Source organism: Cucurbita moschata, unplaced genomic scaffold (genome assembly GCF_002738365.1).
Source record: "Cucurbita moschata cultivar Rifu unplaced genomic scaffold, Cmos_1.0 Cmo_Scf00018, whole genome shotgun sequence".
In the NCBI taxonomy this organism is placed as follows: domain Eukaryota; kingdom Viridiplantae; phylum Streptophyta; class Magnoliopsida; order Cucurbitales; family Cucurbitaceae; genus Cucurbita; species Cucurbita moschata.
This window is the reverse complement of record NW_019268534.1, coordinates 3,583,144-3,602,492: the sequence shown is the minus strand read 5'-3', so window position 1 is coordinate 3,602,492 and position 19,349 is coordinate 3,583,144. Positions and strand designations below refer to the sequence as shown.

General features: G+C 38.5%; 3 protein-coding genes and 1 pseudogene across 7 annotated transcripts in view; 1 reads left to right on the top strand and 3 right to left on the bottom strand.

Annotated features, from left to right (window-relative positions):
* Nucleotides 1-4,555, bottom strand: part of LOC111456025 (ubiquitin carboxyl-terminal hydrolase 6-like) — an 8,756-nt gene extending 4,201 nt beyond the window's left edge. For 2 of the 3 annotated variants that reach the window (XM_023097724.1, XM_023097725.1), the window contains exons 1-9: nucleotides 4,401-4,555; nucleotides 3,741-3,886; nucleotides 3,535-3,570; nucleotides 3,340-3,447; nucleotides 2,032-2,132; nucleotides 1,838-1,961; nucleotides 1,107-1,166; nucleotides 958-1,025; nucleotides 617-667 (exon numbers count right to left, since the gene is read on the bottom strand). In XM_023097724.1, the coding sequence (XP_022953492.1) occupies nucleotides 617-667; nucleotides 958-1,025; nucleotides 1,107-1,166; nucleotides 1,838-1,961; nucleotides 2,032-2,132; nucleotides 3,340-3,447; nucleotides 3,535-3,570; nucleotides 3,741-3,886; nucleotides 4,401-4,410 (704 nt within the window). In that variant the 5' untranslated portion in view covers nucleotides 4,411-4,555. Of the gene's footprint in view, nucleotides 1-616; nucleotides 668-957; nucleotides 1,026-1,106; nucleotides 1,167-1,837; nucleotides 1,962-2,031; nucleotides 2,133-3,339; nucleotides 3,448-3,534; nucleotides 3,571-3,740; nucleotides 3,887-4,149; nucleotides 4,337-4,400 lie in introns of those variants that run through there. The other variant, XM_023097726.1, reaches the window with a different exon arrangement.
* Nucleotides 4,556-5,315: 760 nt separating this feature from the next.
* LOC111456027 lies at nucleotides 5,316-12,993 on the bottom strand (annotated as a pseudogene).
* Nucleotides 12,994-13,314: 321 nt separating this feature from the next.
* On the top strand, nucleotides 13,315-17,422 carry LOC111456024 (uncharacterized protein At1g51745-like). Its single transcript, XM_023097723.1, has 3 exons — nucleotides 13,315-13,587; nucleotides 13,966-15,077; nucleotides 16,043-17,422. The coding sequence occupies exons 1-3, from the start codon at nucleotides 13,403-13,405 to the stop codon at nucleotides 17,110-17,112; spliced, it is 2,367 nt and encodes a 788-aa protein (XP_022953491.1). The 5' UTR covers nucleotides 13,315-13,402; the 3' UTR covers nucleotides 17,113-17,422.
* Nucleotides 17,423-18,358: 936 nt separating this feature from the next.
* LOC111456615 (anoctamin-like protein At1g73020) overlaps nucleotides 18,359-19,349 on the bottom strand; it is an 8,005-nt gene continuing 7,014 nt past the window's right edge. Inside the window, exon 17 of one of the 3 annotated variants that reach the window (XM_023098573.1) lies at nucleotides 18,359-19,009. The gene's annotated coding sequence lies outside the window, so the exon portion shown is untranslated. Of the gene's footprint in view, nucleotides 19,013-19,349 lie in introns of all 3 variants that reach the window. The other 2 variants (XM_023098574.1, XM_023098575.1) reach the window with 2 other exon arrangements.

The window sequence follows — 19,349 nt, the reverse complement described above, 5'->3', positions numbered from 1 at the left end:
GGGGGGGGGGGGGGGGGGGAAGAGACAGAAAAGTTACATCAATCAGAAAAATACAGACTTGAAAGAGGATATGAGGGAATCCACGAGTAAAGCTCATTGAGATAACGAAAGGCTCCCCAATTAGTAACAACATAAAAAATATAGTAGTTACAAAAATATTTTTCCAAGTAGGACCAATCGAAAAACTATTACATGTGAATACAACATTCTCAATAATGCTGCAAGTTAACGGCAATGGGAATGGTCATAACGCTATCGGTAGCATCAGGCAAGAACCGCCACAAAATTCAAAGGCAATATTGTGTGTGTGTGTGTGTGTGTGTGTGGTGAGGAGATTGTCATGAAATATGGCTTTTGCTACAAGGTAAGCCACAAAACAAGATAGTGATAACAAACTGGTGCTTCTTGTCAATAATATACTGACTACATGCTGAGGGACATCTTAACACATTTCCACTTGTGATTAAACAAACATAAGCTCATGAATATTATCAAGGTCATTGAATAGATGCAGAGGAGAATAGGAAAGGAAGATAAATAATGATTAATGTGAACTCCAAAACCGCCACTTTATGGAATTGATTTCGATTTATTAAATAGCTAGCAGATGCCTTACCTGCTAACAAGATCAATGCCAAATAGGTCCTTCACAGCATCGGGGTTTTCACTGCAAGTAAAGATGGCAAAATTTTCTTATTAAACTACACATTTCTTCCATGAAAGATGAAACAACAATAAAAGAATGCAAAAACAGAGACAGGATAGCAAACACATTGAAAAATTTCTCAGCATGGCATGAAAATAGCACGTAAACTAATCTAACCATGGTTCAAGAAGTATCGAGTTCAAGAGGAATATGGAAATATGGATCAGAAAAATGTTTATGCATACATTATGCGTAGCCAAATGAAATTACAGAAAATCACTAAAACATAAGATGCTATAAGATGCTATTACCTGGAACCTGCTGACCTAAGGGACTGAGATAGAGTGTATAGAAGTTGTGTCCAACATTCTTCAGCGTCCTGTTAAAAATCAAGCTTCAATTAATATATAAATATAAAGATTTCGTAGAGTGCAATAAAAAAGTTCAAAATATCAGATACTTGTTGCATGAATGTACTATTCTGCAGCTGGCCAAATTGAGGATATTTTTTCCGCAGCACCTGGAAACATGGGACAATAAACAGTTATTTCCTACTCATGCATAAACAACCGTGATGACAAAATAATTCCAAAAGTAAGTTATTAGGAAATATAATTCTAAGTTAATTACAACTAAACTCCAATATTTTATGATTATATATAATGAAATCAAATTGAAGAGATGTAAATTTATTTTGTAAAGTGAACATCTGAATCCAACGAAGAACGGAATGTCAATGTTATTATCTGGTGTACATCAACCTTGAGAAGATTGCCAGATTGGCCTAGTAAGTGCCTTCAAAAATTAGTATCATTCAATGAGCAAATATAGATAAAGATAATCATAAAGAAATAGCTCCCCAAGCAAGACCCTTTCAGGGTTGTGTATGAAAGACAGAGCAAGAACACTTTGGAATCAAACTTCCAGAGCAGTTTTGCGGCTCCTTAGGAAGGGAAGAAATGATTGACTCTTCAAGGATAAGTTGAATTCTAATGAAAATAGACTGGCCTTTGGGTTGTTTTTACCCTTTTGGTTTTTAGTAGTTATCTCATTTCTTTTACTAAAAAAACAACATAATTACAGATAAATGACCATTGAAAGAATTAGGCATACTATTTTGACACCCCAACATATGAAAGGAAAAAAATGCTTAAACTGACAAATTTTAAATTTTTTATGAAAGCCACTAACCATCCAGAACTGCATAGGTGCCACTGCCTTGACACTTTTATCAAGCTCGCTGAATAAATCCCGGGTAGCAACAGTTAACATGTGTGAAGTTTGATCAACATCACTACGCCCAGCATTAGAGTACCTAATCCAAGCCAACAATTATATTTGTTGCTGCAGGAAGATTAATGAAGAAAGCAGGTGGAAGAACTCACTTAATCAAAGCTGACTTAAGCTCAGGAACAGAATGCAAACACTGTAAAGTTGAATTCATGTAACATGTGTTTCCCAAATTAAACAAACCAGCACTGTGGCCCTGAAACAACAAAATTTTGGATGAAAATCATGAATCATAAGAAACAGATCAGCATCGAAGTGTCCAATAAAACAAAGAACTATTCTATACAAACAGAAAATTAGTTCAGAAGAATATGAAGAAACAAGAGGAAGATACACAACAAAATCAGAATGAAAAGATGAACAAATTAGAAATATTTTTGCATAAGTGACATACTGTGCCTAAGGCTTGTGAGCTATGGTATGGGGTAGAGGCAACCTCATCTATATTTGATTAAGGTGAGTTTTATCTAAGACCCTGGATAGCACAAGCTTTTTGTGGATACCTTTGTGCATCGTTTGTAAGATTGGCACACTATTGTGGTTGTGAGCAAGCACCCAATGTTACCCTTGAAGTCATAAACCACAGGCCTCACTACTGTTTTTCTTAGTTTCTTATGGTAGTCATTTGATGCTGGGAAAATACATGCTGGGAGAACTTAGGACCATTTTTTCTCGGTTACGTTTCCTTGTTTACACTCTTAAGATGCAACAAGGAGGACTTGCACCGTGACTTAACAGGAAGCATAAAACCTCCCTATCCACTATGTTCACAGTTGTAATTGTTTTCCTCATTTACACAATTTTACCTACGCAAAATTTGTTTCTATAGTCTTCCTTACTATGCTGGATGAAGAAGAAATAGAGTTCTATACAGTGGTTTCATTATAGGTTTCTTATTCTGCCAATATTCATAATACTCATTATGTATTGTTACAATTGAAGGCTTTACTTTAGGAGTTCTGTTCAATTCTTTTGCGTGATTTATAGAGTTCTTTTATTCCTTGAGCTCTTAGTTCCTTCATACCCATTACTTGCATATATTTAAATCTCATGGTTCCATTATGATCGAAAAACATAAGTAAAATGATAATCAGTGGCAACAGGTCAGGCCGCAATGGTAGATATGAATTATAAGAATGGACCAAAAAATATGATGAATCATGGCATAAGACAAACATGACCTTAGGTAAAAAATAGCATCAAAAGTAAAAGGTGCATACTTAGTACACCATATTAACAGTCCATCTTTGTAAACAAACTTACCTAAAATAAAATTTCCAGTTATCCTCTACAATGATCAACCTAATTATAACACTCTCAGATGGAGATATGGCTGTCATTCTATGACAAAAAAAATTTTAAAACGAATTTCTAACACTTACAGAACATAACAAAGACCTTACCACTGCAATAACTTGTTCCTCTTCAGGAAGATCTTCTATAAAGACAGGGCCCTTCTCTGGGGCTTTAACAATCTCGTCTGCTGTGCCCATCATCATTAATTTTTGACCCTACAAAAGAATTTGTATGTAAACGGAGGAACAAACGGAACCACAAAAATCTTTCAGAAAGTTGTATAACAACAGTCATTAGGCTACCTTTTTTACTCCTACAGTTGACCAATCTGCATCGTCCTGCTCGGTAAGAAAATATAAGGATCAAATGTTACCAATCACTATGGAAAGTCTCGAAAATTCAATCAGAAATAAGAGAGGTGTCAATGATATTGTTGGCAAATGAATGGGAATGAAGGTTCAACAACAACAACACTATCATTAAGAAACATAGAGAGATGTTAAGTAACCTTTAGTATACCACCCTTAACCATAATCTTCTGCCTTTCAGGAGGTACTCCTGTGAGTTCAAACAACTGGCCCTTGAAAACATATGGGGGCAGACTGGTGTCGATTTCCACATCTTGGAACAGCTCTTTTTGCCACTTAACGCTCACTACAAAATACCAATATCCATTTTTCAGAAAAGAAAGGAATTCCAGCAGAAGGGTATGATTAAGATTAAGTTAATATGAATTCTACAGCTTCTAATCTGTTCTTCAGCCAAGCTTAAGTTAACATTCGATTTTTGACAGTTCAAGAAGTTCAAAATCATAATTGCTTTCCATGACATGAGCAACAGCGAAAGCGTATCAATTCGTTTAATCATAACCACGCACTACATCCAAACACCCAGATTAAAAAAAAAAAAAAACGTACATCAATAACAACAATCCTGGCCATTGATACATGTGATGTAAGAGGGATGATCTCAAATAAGAAGCAATGGTGAGGCAATGACAATCAGTACGAGGACAAACGAATTGACAAAGCCCCTCATGATGGAAATTGAAATTGAAATTGACCCAGATCATTGGCGCCGAAAGGATCGGCAAATCTGGGGTGGTTGAAGAGAGGGAATGAAAGCAAGTAAAAGAGAAGAAGTAGAAGAAGAAGTGAAATGTTCGAACCTTTAATCATGATTAGAGGAGGGCTCCGACAGAGGTAGAAGAATGCGCGAACAGAGGTTGAAGAAGAGTTGTCTTGGAGAGGCGGTAAAGCGGACCTCTGAATTCCTTGCTGATTCAACAAAGTATTTCAATCGTTGCCAAACATCTCCCTTTCTTATATATATATATATAGATAGGTTCACATGTTCTTCTTATCAAACACCTCAATCTACCGATTAGATTTAAGAGATTAAATTAAAATAAAATATTTACTTAACAAATTTTCAAATTTTAAAAAGTGTTTATATCTTCATAAAAAATCTTTTATCTTTTCCCATTTTTTTTATATATATTTTAGAACTTCTAATTTTAATTTTTTTTTCAGATATAATTTTTATTTTTTAATATAATTTTCATCCTAATACATCTAATAATATTTTATAAATAAAAATATGATATAATGTTTAACTTAAATTTCAATATGGTTCAACTAAATATATATAGTGATGGGACAGGGACAGAATTCTCGTCCCTGTTTAGTTCTAACAATATTTTTGTCCCCGTTTAGCTAACCTAGTTAATATTTACTTAAAAAAAATTTAGAAAATAAATTGGTACCATTAAATGGTCCATAATAAGATACTTAGTAAATGGGTATCAAACCATATCTCTCGATGATAATATAGATACCTCATTCATTGAATTATCTCGTTATTAGATTAAACCATTTTCAAGCATTATAAATACAATACAATACAATATTTAAGGCCTTTTTATGATCTTCTATGAGGCTATGGAGGCTATCTAAGTCAGATTTCAAATGAGTATTCACAACGGTTATATTTTGGACAGGCTGGTACCGATAGCCGAATGGTCCAAGTCCTACTAGTTGTAACCTTTCCGAAAAAAGATGCTTGGCTATGTTATGTTTTTATGTTTTGAATAAGAATCTTTCATTAAATGGTAAATGTACCACAAACATATGAAATGGCTACCTCCACTAGCTGTTCTTTCTAACCAAAACAAGATCCAAGATCATCATTGATATCATTTGAACACAGCCCAATATAACAAAAAGTTGAATAAACCAAGACTACGAGCCAAAATTTGATACCCATTCTTGTGATGAACCAAATGAACTGATATATATATAACTAAGGCCTTCTGGATGAGTGAGCGGATGACTCTGATTTCTCAGCAAGAAAGTGCTCGAGCATGTCTTCCTCATCATCTGCCATTCAAGCAATGCAAAGGGATGATTATTGATGATTGATACATGATGATTGGATGAACGAGAGGGGCGAGTACCTTCGAAATCATCCTCGTCAAAGTCGATATCTTCATCATCTTCTTCGTCGGATCCTTCAGTAACTGGGGCTGCACCTTTCTGTGAAGAAAAAGAGAGCATGATATGAAGTTGAATGAAGCAAAAGCTCCCGTTAACCGGAGTTTCGACATTGTATCGACTGTGTAGTGGCGTGGAAAAGACAATTGTTCGATATTTTTGTCCTAGCAACGACATCGGTGGTTAATAAGAAAAACTACCGTAGAAGCTCTTCCACTCTCAAACCACTGCCTGCCAGTAAGTTTCTTTTCCTTAGGTGCAGTAAGAGCTGATTCCGGCATTATTCTGGAAATAGATCACATTTATTTATCAACAGAGATAACATATCATACAAATATATTCATCAAATGACATGGTACCAAAGAAGGGAATGTTTAAAGTCCTTGGTATTAGCCACCCGGAGACAGACATAAAGATGCACCCTCCCGTAAGTCTGAACTTGTAACAGCCCAAGCCTAAACCCACTACTAGCAAATATTGTCTTTTTTAGGCTTTCTCTTTCGAGTTTCTCCTCAAGGTTTTTAAAACGCGTATGCTAGGGAGAGGTTTCCACACCCTTATAAGGAATGCTTTGTTTCCCTCTCTGACTAATGTGGGATCTCACAATCCACCCCTCTTGGAGGCCAACATTCTCACTGACACACCGCCCGATGACTGGCTTTGATACCATTTGTAACAACCTTAGCCCACTGCTAGCAAATATTGTCCTCTTTGGACTTTCCTCCAAAGTTTTTAAAATGTGTCTACTAGGGAGAAGTTTTCACACCCTTATAAGAAATGCTTCGTTCCCCTCTCTAACCGATGTGGGATCTCACAATCCACCCCCCCTTGGGGGCCAACGTCCTCGCTGACACATCGCCCGATGACTGACTTTGATACCATTTGTAACAGCCTAAGCCCACCGCTAGCAGATATTGTCATTTTTGGGCCTTTCCCTTCTAGGCTTCCCCTCAAGGTTTTTAAAACGCGTCTACTAGGGAAAGGTTTCTACACCCTAAGAATGCTTGGTTCCCCTCTCCAACCGATGTGGGATCTCACAATCCACCCCTTTGACGGCACTCGTTCCCTTCTTCAACGATGTGGGACTCCCAATCTACCCCCTTTAGGGCTTAGCATCCCTGCTGGCACACCGCCTCATGTCCACTCCCCTTCGGGGCTCAACCTTTTCGCTAGCACATCGCTCGATGTATGGCTATGATACCATTTGTAACAGCCCAAGCCCACCACTAACAGATATTGTCCTCTTTGTTCCCTTCCAGACTTCCCCTCAAAGTTTTTAAAACGCGTCTACTAGAGAGAGGTTTCCACACCCTTATAACAAATGCTTCATTCTCCTCCCAACCCAAGTCGATGTGGGATCTCACATATCTAGTACCCAAGTTCCCCACAGAATTCCAAAAGACATCCCATTTTTATTGATCAAAACATCCAACAGAGCTGTTAAAATGTATGTGTTAGTCATTAGCTAATATTTCCAGGTTGGATCAATATGGTCAACGAAGAACATTTTGGTCTAACATCCAGTCTATATATATATATATATATTTTTGGGGGGAGGGGGAGTGAAATAAATCAATTACTTGGCTCGTTCCAGCGCCATCTCTGCTTCGAATCTTTCCCTCCATGCTAAAACGTGTCAAGGGTGACAGGCTCTCCATGTGGTACAATGATCTGAGAGTTCAGAGAAGAAGAATGTAAATGCATTCATTCAAGTAAGAATTTTGTTTATTTAGAGATTCGTACATCTTCTTTCGCCCTTTATTCTGCTTCAGCAATCTCGAGGCTACTTTCTTGACCAAATCGCTCAGATAGCCACTCTTTAGATGGTGTCACAAGTGTGTAGACCATAGCCATACCAAGATTTTCAGATGCCTGTTCAAACATACTACATGTAAATGTCAGATCTAACACATTATCAAATAAATATATACCAATGTTTCGCATCATCCGAATAGTTAGGTTATGAACCATGAGAAACACAATTTGGGTGGGTGGGGGGGCTGTTAGGAACTTGCTGTTTTATGCTACATTGCCAGAAAATTTAACGTGCCATGTTCGACACGTGTTAGACACTTGGATACTCTAACACTCTTGTTAGCATATTAGATATGTGTTGAACACTAGTTGTGTCTGATCAATGTAAATCCGATATTTGTTAGAAACATATTGAATTTTTGTTAAGTATACTAAATAGACAAACTTTCATTGAAAAAAAGGAAAGAATACCTCTTGCTGAAGCTTTTCTCTCAAAATCTTTAGGTCTTCTACCGGGATTCCTCTAATACTGACCAAAAAAGCAATAAAGCCATCAGTACGAGTAAAAAGCTAACCATATTCTAGTATATGTTATATATATATAACTTCCCGTGACTTAGTCGGTAAGTCATGTAGTGGAGGATTTTGAGAAACGTGCGCTATTTATACTAAAGAAGAAAGTATTTTTTAAACCAAATAACTTAAATGACATCTGAATGAGTTATGAAATCAAGATTCATGAGCTAACTAGGCAACTTAGATGAAAATTTTCTGTTTATTTTAAATTATTTACATGCATAGTATAATTATACAACCTTTTCACATTCAAAAGTGGAGGTTCATCAGGATATTTCTCTGTATGCGAGAAAATCAAACCCAGCTGAACTGCACAGAAGAAAATAGTTAGAACAGTAAGAAAATAATTAACCTCCTCTAGGCGTATCTAATAGCAAGGAAGGTTAGGTAAGAATAACCTGGCATAGGTGTTGATTCATCTGTCTCATCCTCCTATTAAAAAAGACAAAGGTAACAAACGTAAGACCTTCCCAATTTGCAACGAGGGAGGTATAACAATAGGCAGTAAAAATATTAGACAGTTTATACCAAGATATAGCTTGGTAAACAACATTGTCGAAAAGTTTCGTGTAGGTCTGTGTCTTTTCTACAAATATTCTTTGATTTCTTTCTTTCCACATATTCCAAAAGAAAGACACGATGAGGTTTTTTCATAATAGGGCTTTTGCATTCTTGAAAGGGTGGTACGTTAAGGACATATCCAAAAATTACTTTACCTCCCTAGGAAATGTGAGATGCCATCTGAATATATTGAGGATCGTTGTCCAGAAATTTTGAGCGTATGTGCATTGCACAAACAAGTGGCTTTGTGATTCGTTTTCTTTCTTGCATAATGGACACCAATTTGGAGAAAGAGTGATGCAAGACATTCTTTTTTTGAAGATTTTCACTTGTGTTAATGGCTTTATGCGCTATTTCCCAAAGGAAGAACTTCACCTTTTTAGGCTGATGTCCTTTCCATATTGTCTTTGCTAGCGTGAGATTTATTGGTTCTACTTTTTCCCTCATTTCCATCATCAAGGATTTTGTAGAAAAGACCCCGTTAGCACTGGGGAGCCAAGTCAGTGAGTTTGCTTTGTTTGACAATACCACACGAGCAAGGTCAAGGCTTAATTCGGAAGGGCCATTATAAGAGATTCACCATAATATTTAAAATTTTGCTGTAAGAACTGCTTCAAGGAATTCAAAACGCTCATTTCAAAGGTTCGAGTTTGAATTAAATCTTAAACTGAATCCACTTTCCATAAGTACTTAGTAGGATGCTTACCATGCACCAAAGTAGAACAGGTGGAAAAAAGAGACCTCGTACCTGTGGAGATAGTGTTATCAGAAAGCATCTACCAGAAGTGTTAAAGGCCACTCTCACTTGAGTGAATTTCTGATATGGAATACAGATAAAAAAAGGGTATCTGACATGTTAGAAGGAAGAAAAGGTAGCAAAAAGCTTTGAAGTTTAAAAGAAAAATGTGCCACAAACCTTTGAACTCATCCATAAGTATAGCTTCCAATGCGTCAATTTCCATCTCCTGCTCCTGTGCATAGTCTACAAGCCGAATAGAAGGCAAATAGATGAACTTAATGGGGGACACAATGAAAAATTCCGACGAAATATAATCCACTATATAAGCATGCGCGCACACACATATCAATTCAGTAGATACTGTGTAATACTCGAGCTCAACAGGTATGAAATTTGAGATAAGGTAGGAGAGAAAAATGCTTATAAAAATCTCGGCAACTCGAGAAAAATTTAAAGAAAGTTGTGAAAAAATAGAAAAAATGGTCGACGGGATAAAACGGTCTTTTCTGCCCCTCACTATTTAAGGGGGTATGTATTTATCCTAATGTAGACTTAATTGAGAGGGAAGGAAGAAAAGAGAGAAAAAAAGGGAAAAAAAGGAGAGAAGGTTGAAGTTCTTGGAGAAAAAGTGTAGGAAAACCATCTTCAACTTTCGAATTCGGCATGTTTGGAGCATTTTTTGGCAGAGTATCCTTCATGGAAGTTGCTCGAAATGATGTTCTCTGTAGTTCTAGGCTTATGAACCACCTTGAGGAAGAATTGGATGTATAATTTATGGGTTCAAGAATATCATTTTTATGTATATTCGAGCGTTTAGACGTTGGAATACTTCTGAAAATTGTTCATTCTGTTTTAGGAGATTATTTGGCCAAACCATGACAAGGAAGCTGGGAGAGAAGACACTTGGTAGATTTATTTTAATTAAGGTCCATGAACGGTTTAGGGTTCATGGGTAGGTATGTTCATAAGCGATCAAACTTGCGTTGTCTAACTAAGAAAATTCAAAGCTCCTAGCAAGCTCGAGAAGGCACGCTTCACCCATGTAAGTAGCCGTTTGGAGTTTCTCAAATAACACTTATAGGAATGACTATGACATGTTAGTATGCGAGCATACCTCGCCTCATGTGTTTAGAATATGCATGATTAGGACTTAATGAAGACAATTTTGGATGAGAATACATTGTATGTTATGAAAAATTACGAAAATGTCCCTATAATGAGATTTCTATGATGTATCTCATTTTCGTGTTTTCCGTTGTGCAAGAAAGGAGGATGAGCTATTGTGATTTTTGCTCCTCGTTGAGCTTGCAAGAATGTTTAGATAATATATTTCGTGCTTTAGGTGATTATTAGGATTATCTCCCTAACCAAGCATGCATAAAAATGTAGGATAGTCTCAAGTGATTGATTGAATGTTCTCCATGTAGAGCATAGTTACATGCATTGAGTCAAGATTATGGCGTTAAAGTTAGGCTGGTTAAACGATGACCTAGGACAGGACACCTCCAATAAACCAAGCACTTTAGGATTGTGAGCGGCAATTGAGGGTCTAAACCCTAGTGCTCCCAAACCAAGAAAACTCAAGGAGTTAGTACAGAGAGTCTTGGAGTAGGGAGTTCACGTTTTAAGCTGTCTAGACGCTCTAAGAACCTAGTAAACCTCGACTACCATGAATGACTAAGGTAGCTCTTCAAGCTACTAGCAGTGTGAACGGTGTCATCAAAGTATCTGTCACCCTAACCACTCCAGTACCCCAATGGGGTTATTAGCGATCTACATTGGATCCAATAGCGCCCTGCCAAACGATAGGTCCATAGGAGCAGTATCGTCTAGATAGGCCTAGGTCAGTTCAGGTAGTGCGTCGAGACAACTAGGTGCCATTATCGTATGAGGAAATGGCTAGGGGTCTCCTGAACAGAGCCTTAGTGTTGTAAACCCATCCAGAGAGGGGGCAAGGGACCATACAGGTAGGCATAGTAGCTGACCAGCACATGGAAGTTGCTTCCCCAGAATTAGAATGACTCTATGGCCTTGTGGAAGAGTCCGTCAGTTAACCTTCCACAAATGATGTTCACATTAGTAGATGCCATACTGTCCTACCAGATTTTATTTAGGTAAAGCCTCAACCTAGGATGCTAATCATTCACTACCTAGGCAAAACAAGGTACCTCAGTCTAAGTACAAAAAGGTTGCTCAACCTGCACAAACCCCAAAGGATAAGAATGAAACAAGAGAACCACTCAAAACTTCGAGGCCTCCCCAGAGGCTCAGATAACTATAAAGATTATGACCAAACTTCCTAGAGCCTAGAGAAAAGCCCGTGGTAATCTACTAGGATAACGATACGATGAGAGCCTACAAGTAGATTGTTTACTGAGTATTTTTATACTCCGCCATTCTTCTTTTTTCTTTTTTTTTTTCTTTTCTTTTTTTGTTTCAAGTGGCTGCTGACCACTAGTTGAGGTGAGGGAGTGCTTGGGAGCAGCACGATCACAAAGGGAGTCATCCTAGGGCGTCAGTTCTGTCTACGTATTTTGAGTCTTTTTGCATTTATTTGAACTTAGTACCTTGAACTCATTCCTTGTTTACATTAAACTTGAACAACATCCGTTTGTATTAGATTTCATTTGTTTCTTTTATTATGGTGTTGTTTGTTTCAAATCGCACAAAATTTACCATCTGTCTTCTCCTTGTCTTTTTCGTTATGGTTTGAGATTCAAAACCTCGAAAACCAAGTCGTGACATATTGAGAATCGTATGTTATACAAGCACACCCACATTATGCTGGTGATCATCATAGTGACTTCTAGACTTCTTCTCTCGCCCACAGCCCATTTCGTAAGACAATTCCACTAAGTCTATCGACCATGACAGAAAAGTTCAAAAAAAAACAAAAGGAAAAAGAAACTTCGTTCATGAAGCCAGCATCAAAGAACTTTCACAATTTGAAGAACATGCCATCAGCAGCTAATGGAAATCACTAACTTACCCACACAGCAGAATACTAATACTAGCCAGATGAGTAAATATAGCTAAAACCCATAAGACATGTTCATATGATCAAGTGAAAAATACTACCAGAACTCGAAACTTAAACATCGATGAGAAGAAAAGATTTCCAAACTTCCTTAACATTAAGGTGAATTCAATGAAAGTAACCGGATAAGGAAAATTACGCACCAGTCATGGCTGCTGTAATTGGATTCGACGTACTCCTCTTCCTGGCGTCGCTATGATGCAATGACTGTCACTGTGCTAATGAAGAACTACAAATTACTACTCAAACACACAAGTATAAGGAAGCCCTTCAACTCTTTCCCTGAAGGATTTGGTAAAGAAAACTAAATAATGGATTGAGAGGGAAATTATTGGGAATCGTTTCGTGTCTGAGGGGAAAAGGTCGGAAGAAAAAGGGAAAATAAGAGGGGAAATAAACTAAAAACACCCTTGTTGCCCTTGTTTTTATTTAACCCTTTTCTTATTAGGAATTTAAAAGAGAAAAAAAAAAAAAAAAAGGAATTATTTACTCACCACTCTTTATCGCTCTTCACAGAAACCCCCTCTCTTCGCCCACCAAAAGGTTGGTTTTTGATCCGTGCTCCCATCTCTCTTACGCCTGGCTTAGACACCCTTCACACCACATACAAGCTTCTTCAGAGAAAACCCCATAAACATATGATATCAACAGAAAAATCATATAAAGAACACCGAAATATTTCGTTGTAATGTTGAAAAAGAGTCCTAAATTTTGGAGCTCGTTGTAGATCTTTGTTTTTCCCTTAAACCCTTTAATCCTCATCTTCCAACTGCTCTACCCTTTTCTTTGAAGCTTAAATTTCGGATTATTTCTATCTGGCGCATGCAAGTATGCATTTCTCTTTAATCTCGTTACTGCCAGGGGTTGTTTTGTGTTAGTGTTGTATGCATTTCTCGGTGAGAGGGAGGTTTTTGACGGTTTTAATTACTGTTGATTGGGCTTCAAGATGAACAGCTAAGGGTTCATTCGAGGAATTTTCCCCTGGTTTTTGGGTTCTGGGGGTTTTGGAGATGGGGAGTTCTAGCGAGGCCAAGGGTATCGATTCATCGGTTGGAGGGTTGGTTTGGGTCCGCCGCCGAAATGGGTCGTGGTGGCCAGGCAAGATTTTGGGCCTCGATGAATTGTCGGAGAGTTGTTTGGTTTCTCCGAGATCCGGTACGCCGGTGAAACTTCTTGGTCGCGAAGACGCAAGCATGTAATTGCTTCTTGTTATTTGTTCATTTTAAGTTCTGTTCTTCACTGATTTGGTAATTGCGTTTACTGGTTAACCCTTCGTGTTCTGCAAGGTTGTGCATTATGTTTAATATCTGTGTGGTTCTTACTTAGCTGTTCTTTGAAGTTCATCGTTGACATTTGTGGTTATTTACAATGATAGCATAAATGCTTGTTAGAGACATATAGCTATTGATTTGGTCTCCGTAAAGCATGTTTTTTCCTTGCAGTTGTGTCGACCTCTTCGTTTTATACTGGTTTTTTCCTGTTCTCTATGTTTTCGAGTTTTAGCGCCTTGTTTCGTTTCTGTAGGAGGTTATTTTTTTGTTCTGTGACAATGTTCTTACTCTTGTTGGTTTAGTGACTGGTACAATCTTGAGAAATCTAAGAGGGTGAAGGCATTCCGATGTGGAGAATACGATGAATGCATTGAGAAGGCAAAGGCTTCGGCAGCGAACTCGTGTAAGAAGGCTGTGAAATATGCCCGGAGAGAAGATGCGATTCTACATGCTCTTGAGCTTGAGAGTGCCCTTCTAGGCAAGGATCAGTTGGACTTCAGCTATAGGACTCAGAAAAATGAATCAGATGGCGAGCGTGACGTCTTAGCCAGTGAATCTCCTCCTGTATCTGATTCTTGTGAAGAAGAAGAAGAAGAGGAAGAAAACGAAGAAGAAGAAGAGGAAGAGGAAGAGGAAGAAGCTATCGTGACCGATGACGTTAGTAATTCTGAAGACGCTTGTCCAAAAAAGAGTAATTCTGAAGTGAACTCCGATTCTGCCCCTGAAATGTCTCATTCAGATATCCCTTCGGAAGAACTTAATCACGCCAGTGCCTCGAAGGTGCTATCTGAACATAGGAGGAGAACACCAAATGATTCGGAGGACGATGGAACGGAGGGTGTTAAGCGTATGAGAGGACTTGAAGATTTGGTTATGGGTTCATTGGCAAATGGGAAGTCTCATGCTGTAGAGCAGCCTGAAATAGTTCAACAAGAGGATACTTCTCATTGTGATGCGAATACTGGGAATTGTATAACTAATCGAAATCCCCCGAAGATTATTCATATGTATTCATCATCATTGAGACGAAAGAGATCACCAGTAGCAACTGTACAGGAATTCTTGAAAAAGAAAAACCGTCGTCGGCCATTGACGAAGGTTTTGGAGAGCACAGCAATGGTATCGGTTCCAGTGATTTGCGATCAGCTTCCTAATACATGTAGTTCACCCCTATGGGGAACATCTGATGGTAAAACTTCTGAAATAGATTCTGAGTTAAAGAGAAGTAGTTCGTTAGCAACTATCAATAGTTCAGATGGCAATGGCGCTGCAGTTTCTTGTGACAATGAAGCATCGATAATTGCCTCTGAAATGTCTAAGGCAAAGGAAAATGAAGTCTCCAGTATATCCGAGAATAACTCTTTGGACAAGCTATTTGACGTGCCGTTTGTTGCAGAGGAGAAGCACGTTGACGGTATGATTGAAGTAAAATTATGAATTTTGAAGATATACATTGTCTCTAGTATGTGTAGGTTCTCCTTTTATGTTGTTTAACTGATGAAATTAGTGTCTTTGGCTGATGTACATTTCTGCTCCGCCTTGATTTTTGTTTATCGGATTGTGAGATCACATATCAGTTGGAGAAGGGAACGAAACATTCCTTATAAAAGTGTGGAAACTTCTCCCTAGTGGATGCGTTTTAAAACCTTGAGGGGAAGCTCGAAAGGGAAAACCCAAAGAGGACAACATTTGCTAGTGATGAACTTGGGTTGTTACAAACGGTATCAAAGCCAACACCGTGCGGTGTGCTAGCAAGGACGTTGGCCCATAAGGGAAGTAGATTGTGAGATCACACATTGGTTGGAGAACGGAACGAAACATTCTTTATAAGGGTGTGGAAACCTCTCCCTAATAGACGCGTTTTAAAACCTTGAGGGGAAGCTTGAAAGGGAAAACCCAAAGAGGACAATATCTGCTAGTGGTGGGCTTGGGCTGTTACAAATGGTATCAGAGCCAAACATCGAGCGGTGTGCAGCAAGGATGCTGGGCCCCCAAGGGGGTAGATTGTGAGATCCCACATCGGTTGGAGAAGGGAACGAAACATTCCTTATAAGGGTGTGGAAACCTCTCCCTTGTGGACGCGTTTTAAAACCTTAAGGAGAAGCTCGAAAGGGAAAACCCAAAGAGGACAATATCTGCTAGCGGTAAGGCTTGGACTGTTATATGGATTCTTCTTGCCTCCTGTTTCGTGCTTCCTGTTATTTATCTGCAACTACGACATTCATTTATACAAACCTTTTTGGTTCTCTTGACCTTGTTATACAAACCTGTTCCTTTTCCAATTGCTTTCTATCAAGCTGTTCTTCTGTGGCATAGATTGAAAAGTTTTTAGTTTGCTTTCGGATGATATCGTACTGATTTTTGTTCCCCAACTGTTAGGTCTTTCTCCTACAAATCCCTCTTCATCTGGTAGGTCGACGGTCGGTTCTTTAGGAAAGCCGTCCGATCAAAGTAATCCAACCGGGTCTTTGGAAAATGAGGCAACGAAGGAACCCGACTCCACAACTTCGGTTGCGACTCGTAACGATAATACTAACCAAAAGATCGAGAGAGGTACTTCGAGGTGGCAGTTAAAAGGAAAGAGGAAGTCGAGGCATTTAAGCAACTACCGAAAACAAGATTCAAAAATTTCCCTAGATATGGATGATGCATCTGGTTCTTGCTTGGCAGGTAAAGTAGATATCAATGGCGTTGGTATATCCCCATCTGCAAGTAATTGTAGCCTACTAGCTAAGTCCAAGAAATTTGCTGAAAGTCAGATGGATGGACTCTGTGAATGGGGTAAACAAATATCTTACAGGAAACCTCATACGAGTGAACCGAAAACCGAGGCGAAACAATTACTTGATGACTCTCTGGTACCTCAAAAACTGCTTCCTTTTCGCCAGTCCCGCTTTACGATTCATTCTCGATATCAGATGCCAGAATTTTACGTTAGAAACTACGGAGCTAATTCGGTATTATACGATGTTGAGCTTGAGGTGAAAGCTAGCTATAGGCCTCAGCATGTTCCATTGGTTTCTCTGATGAGCAAATTGAATGGTAAAGCCATAGTTGGTCATCCTCTCACAGTTGAAATTGTGGATGATGGGTACTGCGATTCCTTGTTGAGCCAAGCAGATACTGAACCGGAAGGCGACGAACACCGTTATGCAACAGTCAAGCACACTGCACCGGTGAGAACTCAATCGAAACAGTCAAAACAGTCACCATCACAACCTGGTTTCTCGCCCAGCAAATCGCCGAGAATGAAAAAAACCGGGCATTTATGTAAGAAGATCCGCAAACTATCTTCGCTGACAGGTAATCGACACCAAAATCAGCTGAAACGTATGGTACAGAAGTCTAACGACCATGTCATCACTTGCATCCCCCTTAAAGTAGTGTTTAGTCGGATAAATGAAGCAGTGAGCGGTTTAACCCGACCATCACACCATGCCTTAACATAAGGCAGGCGTCCCATGAATTAGGTGTTAGGTGTGTTGTTTTGTGCTGATTTAGACATTTAGAGCAGCATTCAACATTAAGTGTACAATTTGTTTGACATTTTGATATTGTAGAGAGGAAGGGGTAGGAGGAGAGGAGTAGGAGGCCTGGTTTCTGGTAGCTCTGTATATATGTAAAACTAGTAGCAGAGTTGTAAAGATGGTGATTGGAATCATCTCATATTTACTTAGTTTCTTTTTTGGTCCTACAAGTCTAACTTCCATTCCCATTGTAATGCTTGTAAACAATATTGTCACTAATTTTTTCTTGCAATTTTATGATTCTCTGCTATCTCGTGAGCTCTTGGAGGGAATGTGATCTGCATTCAAATTTGCCATCCTTGTTTGAATTACCAGAGGCCTACCATAATATGGTAAAGATGGATGGGTGTGGTATTGTTTTTGGAGCCTAGACTAAGCCCGACTAAGCCCACCACCACTAGTAGATAGCTTTTCTTTTCCGGCTTTCCCTCAAGGTTTTTAAAATGTGTGTTAAGGAGAAGTTTTGCACAGCCTTATAAAGGGTGTTTCGTTCTCTTCTCCAACCAATGTAGGATCTCACAATCCACCCCTTTCGGGATTTAGCGTGCTTGTTGGCACACTGATTTGTGTCCACCCCCTTTGAGGTTGTCACACCCTTATAAAGGGTGTTTTATTCTCCTCCCCAACCAATGTGGGACCTCACAATCCACCCCCTCTTTGGAACTCAGCGTGCTTGTTGGCACCCCGCCTCGTGTCCACCCCCTTTGAGGCTCAATCTTCTCACTGGCACATCGCCTAATATTTGGATACCATTTGTAATGATCCCACCACTAGAAGATATCATTTTCTTTGGTCTTTCCCTTTTGGGCTTCCTCTCAACATTTTTAAAAAGCGTTTGTTAGGAAAAGGTTTTCATATCCTCGTTATCCTCCCTAATTGATGTGGTCTCACACCGTATATATGCTTTTAAAGTGTATATATATGTATCTAAGAAGGCCATTCAAAAATTTCACAAATTATTTGATTATCAGTACCTTATCTTTAACAAATTAATCTAATATTTGCCCTTTTATAACGAGTTGAAAATTAATGTAAAAAAAATAACAATATAAGTTTTAGAATTAAGACTTTTCAATAGTCAAAGAAAAAGGCACAAGCGCAAAATTGATCTTCTTTTCAATAGAAATGGTCAGAATTGAATTTCCAAAGTTCACCTGGTCGCCTCAGAAAGATCAAGTACCAATCATTTTGGTAATAATGTTGATGTAACAGTAACTTCTCATATCACTTCACCAGACCGTGATGATTTTCTAGACAGTAAAACAGAGCTGACATTACTAGAACAAACCAACAAGCTTTGCAAACCCAAAGCTTCTTTACAAAGAAACAACATATTTTGAATGTTTCAAGTCAACGAAAGTGCCTTTACAAGACGCATTTGTGCAGCATCTGTTGCTTGTCCTAGTTGCCATCTCCGACATATAAGTATGACCCCAAACCAGACTTGTCTCTAAGGTTGTGCCAAATCCTTAGCTGCAAGACGAGCAGCCAAGAAAACATACCATGTCTGTGAAGAAGTCTTTCTCTCTAACAAAGGCTGAGGAGGCCAAACGCCCTGGCAGGCATGATGCCGCCAGAAAGCGCAGGCGATCTTTCGATCTCTGTTTTTCATCCCCAGAGCTACCAATGGAATATGGAAAGTCTTTGAAAGAGATGGATTCAGAGAAATTGAAGGATGCAATCAGAAAATGGGCTAAAGCCGTGGTGGCTTATGCCCGAACAGTAAGCAATCGCTTTGGAAGCAGGCGTCACTAATTGACCAGATGAAGTTTTCATGTTTGATAAATTTCCAACATGGGGTTTGTTTTTGTGTGAAGACCTTTTGAAGCAAAATAGTTTCAATGGTAATGAGTGAACTGTGGCTATCACGAGGAAAATGGAACAGAATGGAACTCGTTTGTATAGTGTCATGAAAGACTACTAAGATCAAAAACAATGTACATTCAGCTTTTTCTTGAGGGATAAAGTGAGATTCTCTTTCAAAAATGAACGGTCATGGAAACAAAACAGTACTAAAGTGATTCCCTGTGTGCAATGAAAGATCTATTACTCTATTCTCTTTCTCCTTTCATCCATTGAAAGTGGAAATCGTCAAATGGATTTCGAGAATCAAATGCAAAAAAAAAAAAAAAAAAAAAAAAAAAAAAAAAAAAAAAAAA

Coding starts and splice junctions, on each gene's coding strand:
- LOC111456024 (XM_023097723.1), top strand. CDS start 13,403: ATGGGGAGTTCTAGCGAGGCCAAGGGTATCGATTCATCGGTTGGAGGG. Junction 13,588..13,965: donor GGTCGCGAAGACGCAAGCAT/GTAATTGCTTCT, acceptor TTGTTGGTTTAG/TGACTGGTACAATCTTGAGA. Junction 15,078..16,042: donor AGAGGAGAAGCACGTTGACG/GTATGATTGAAG, acceptor CCCAACTGTTAG/GTCTTTCTCCTACAAATCCC.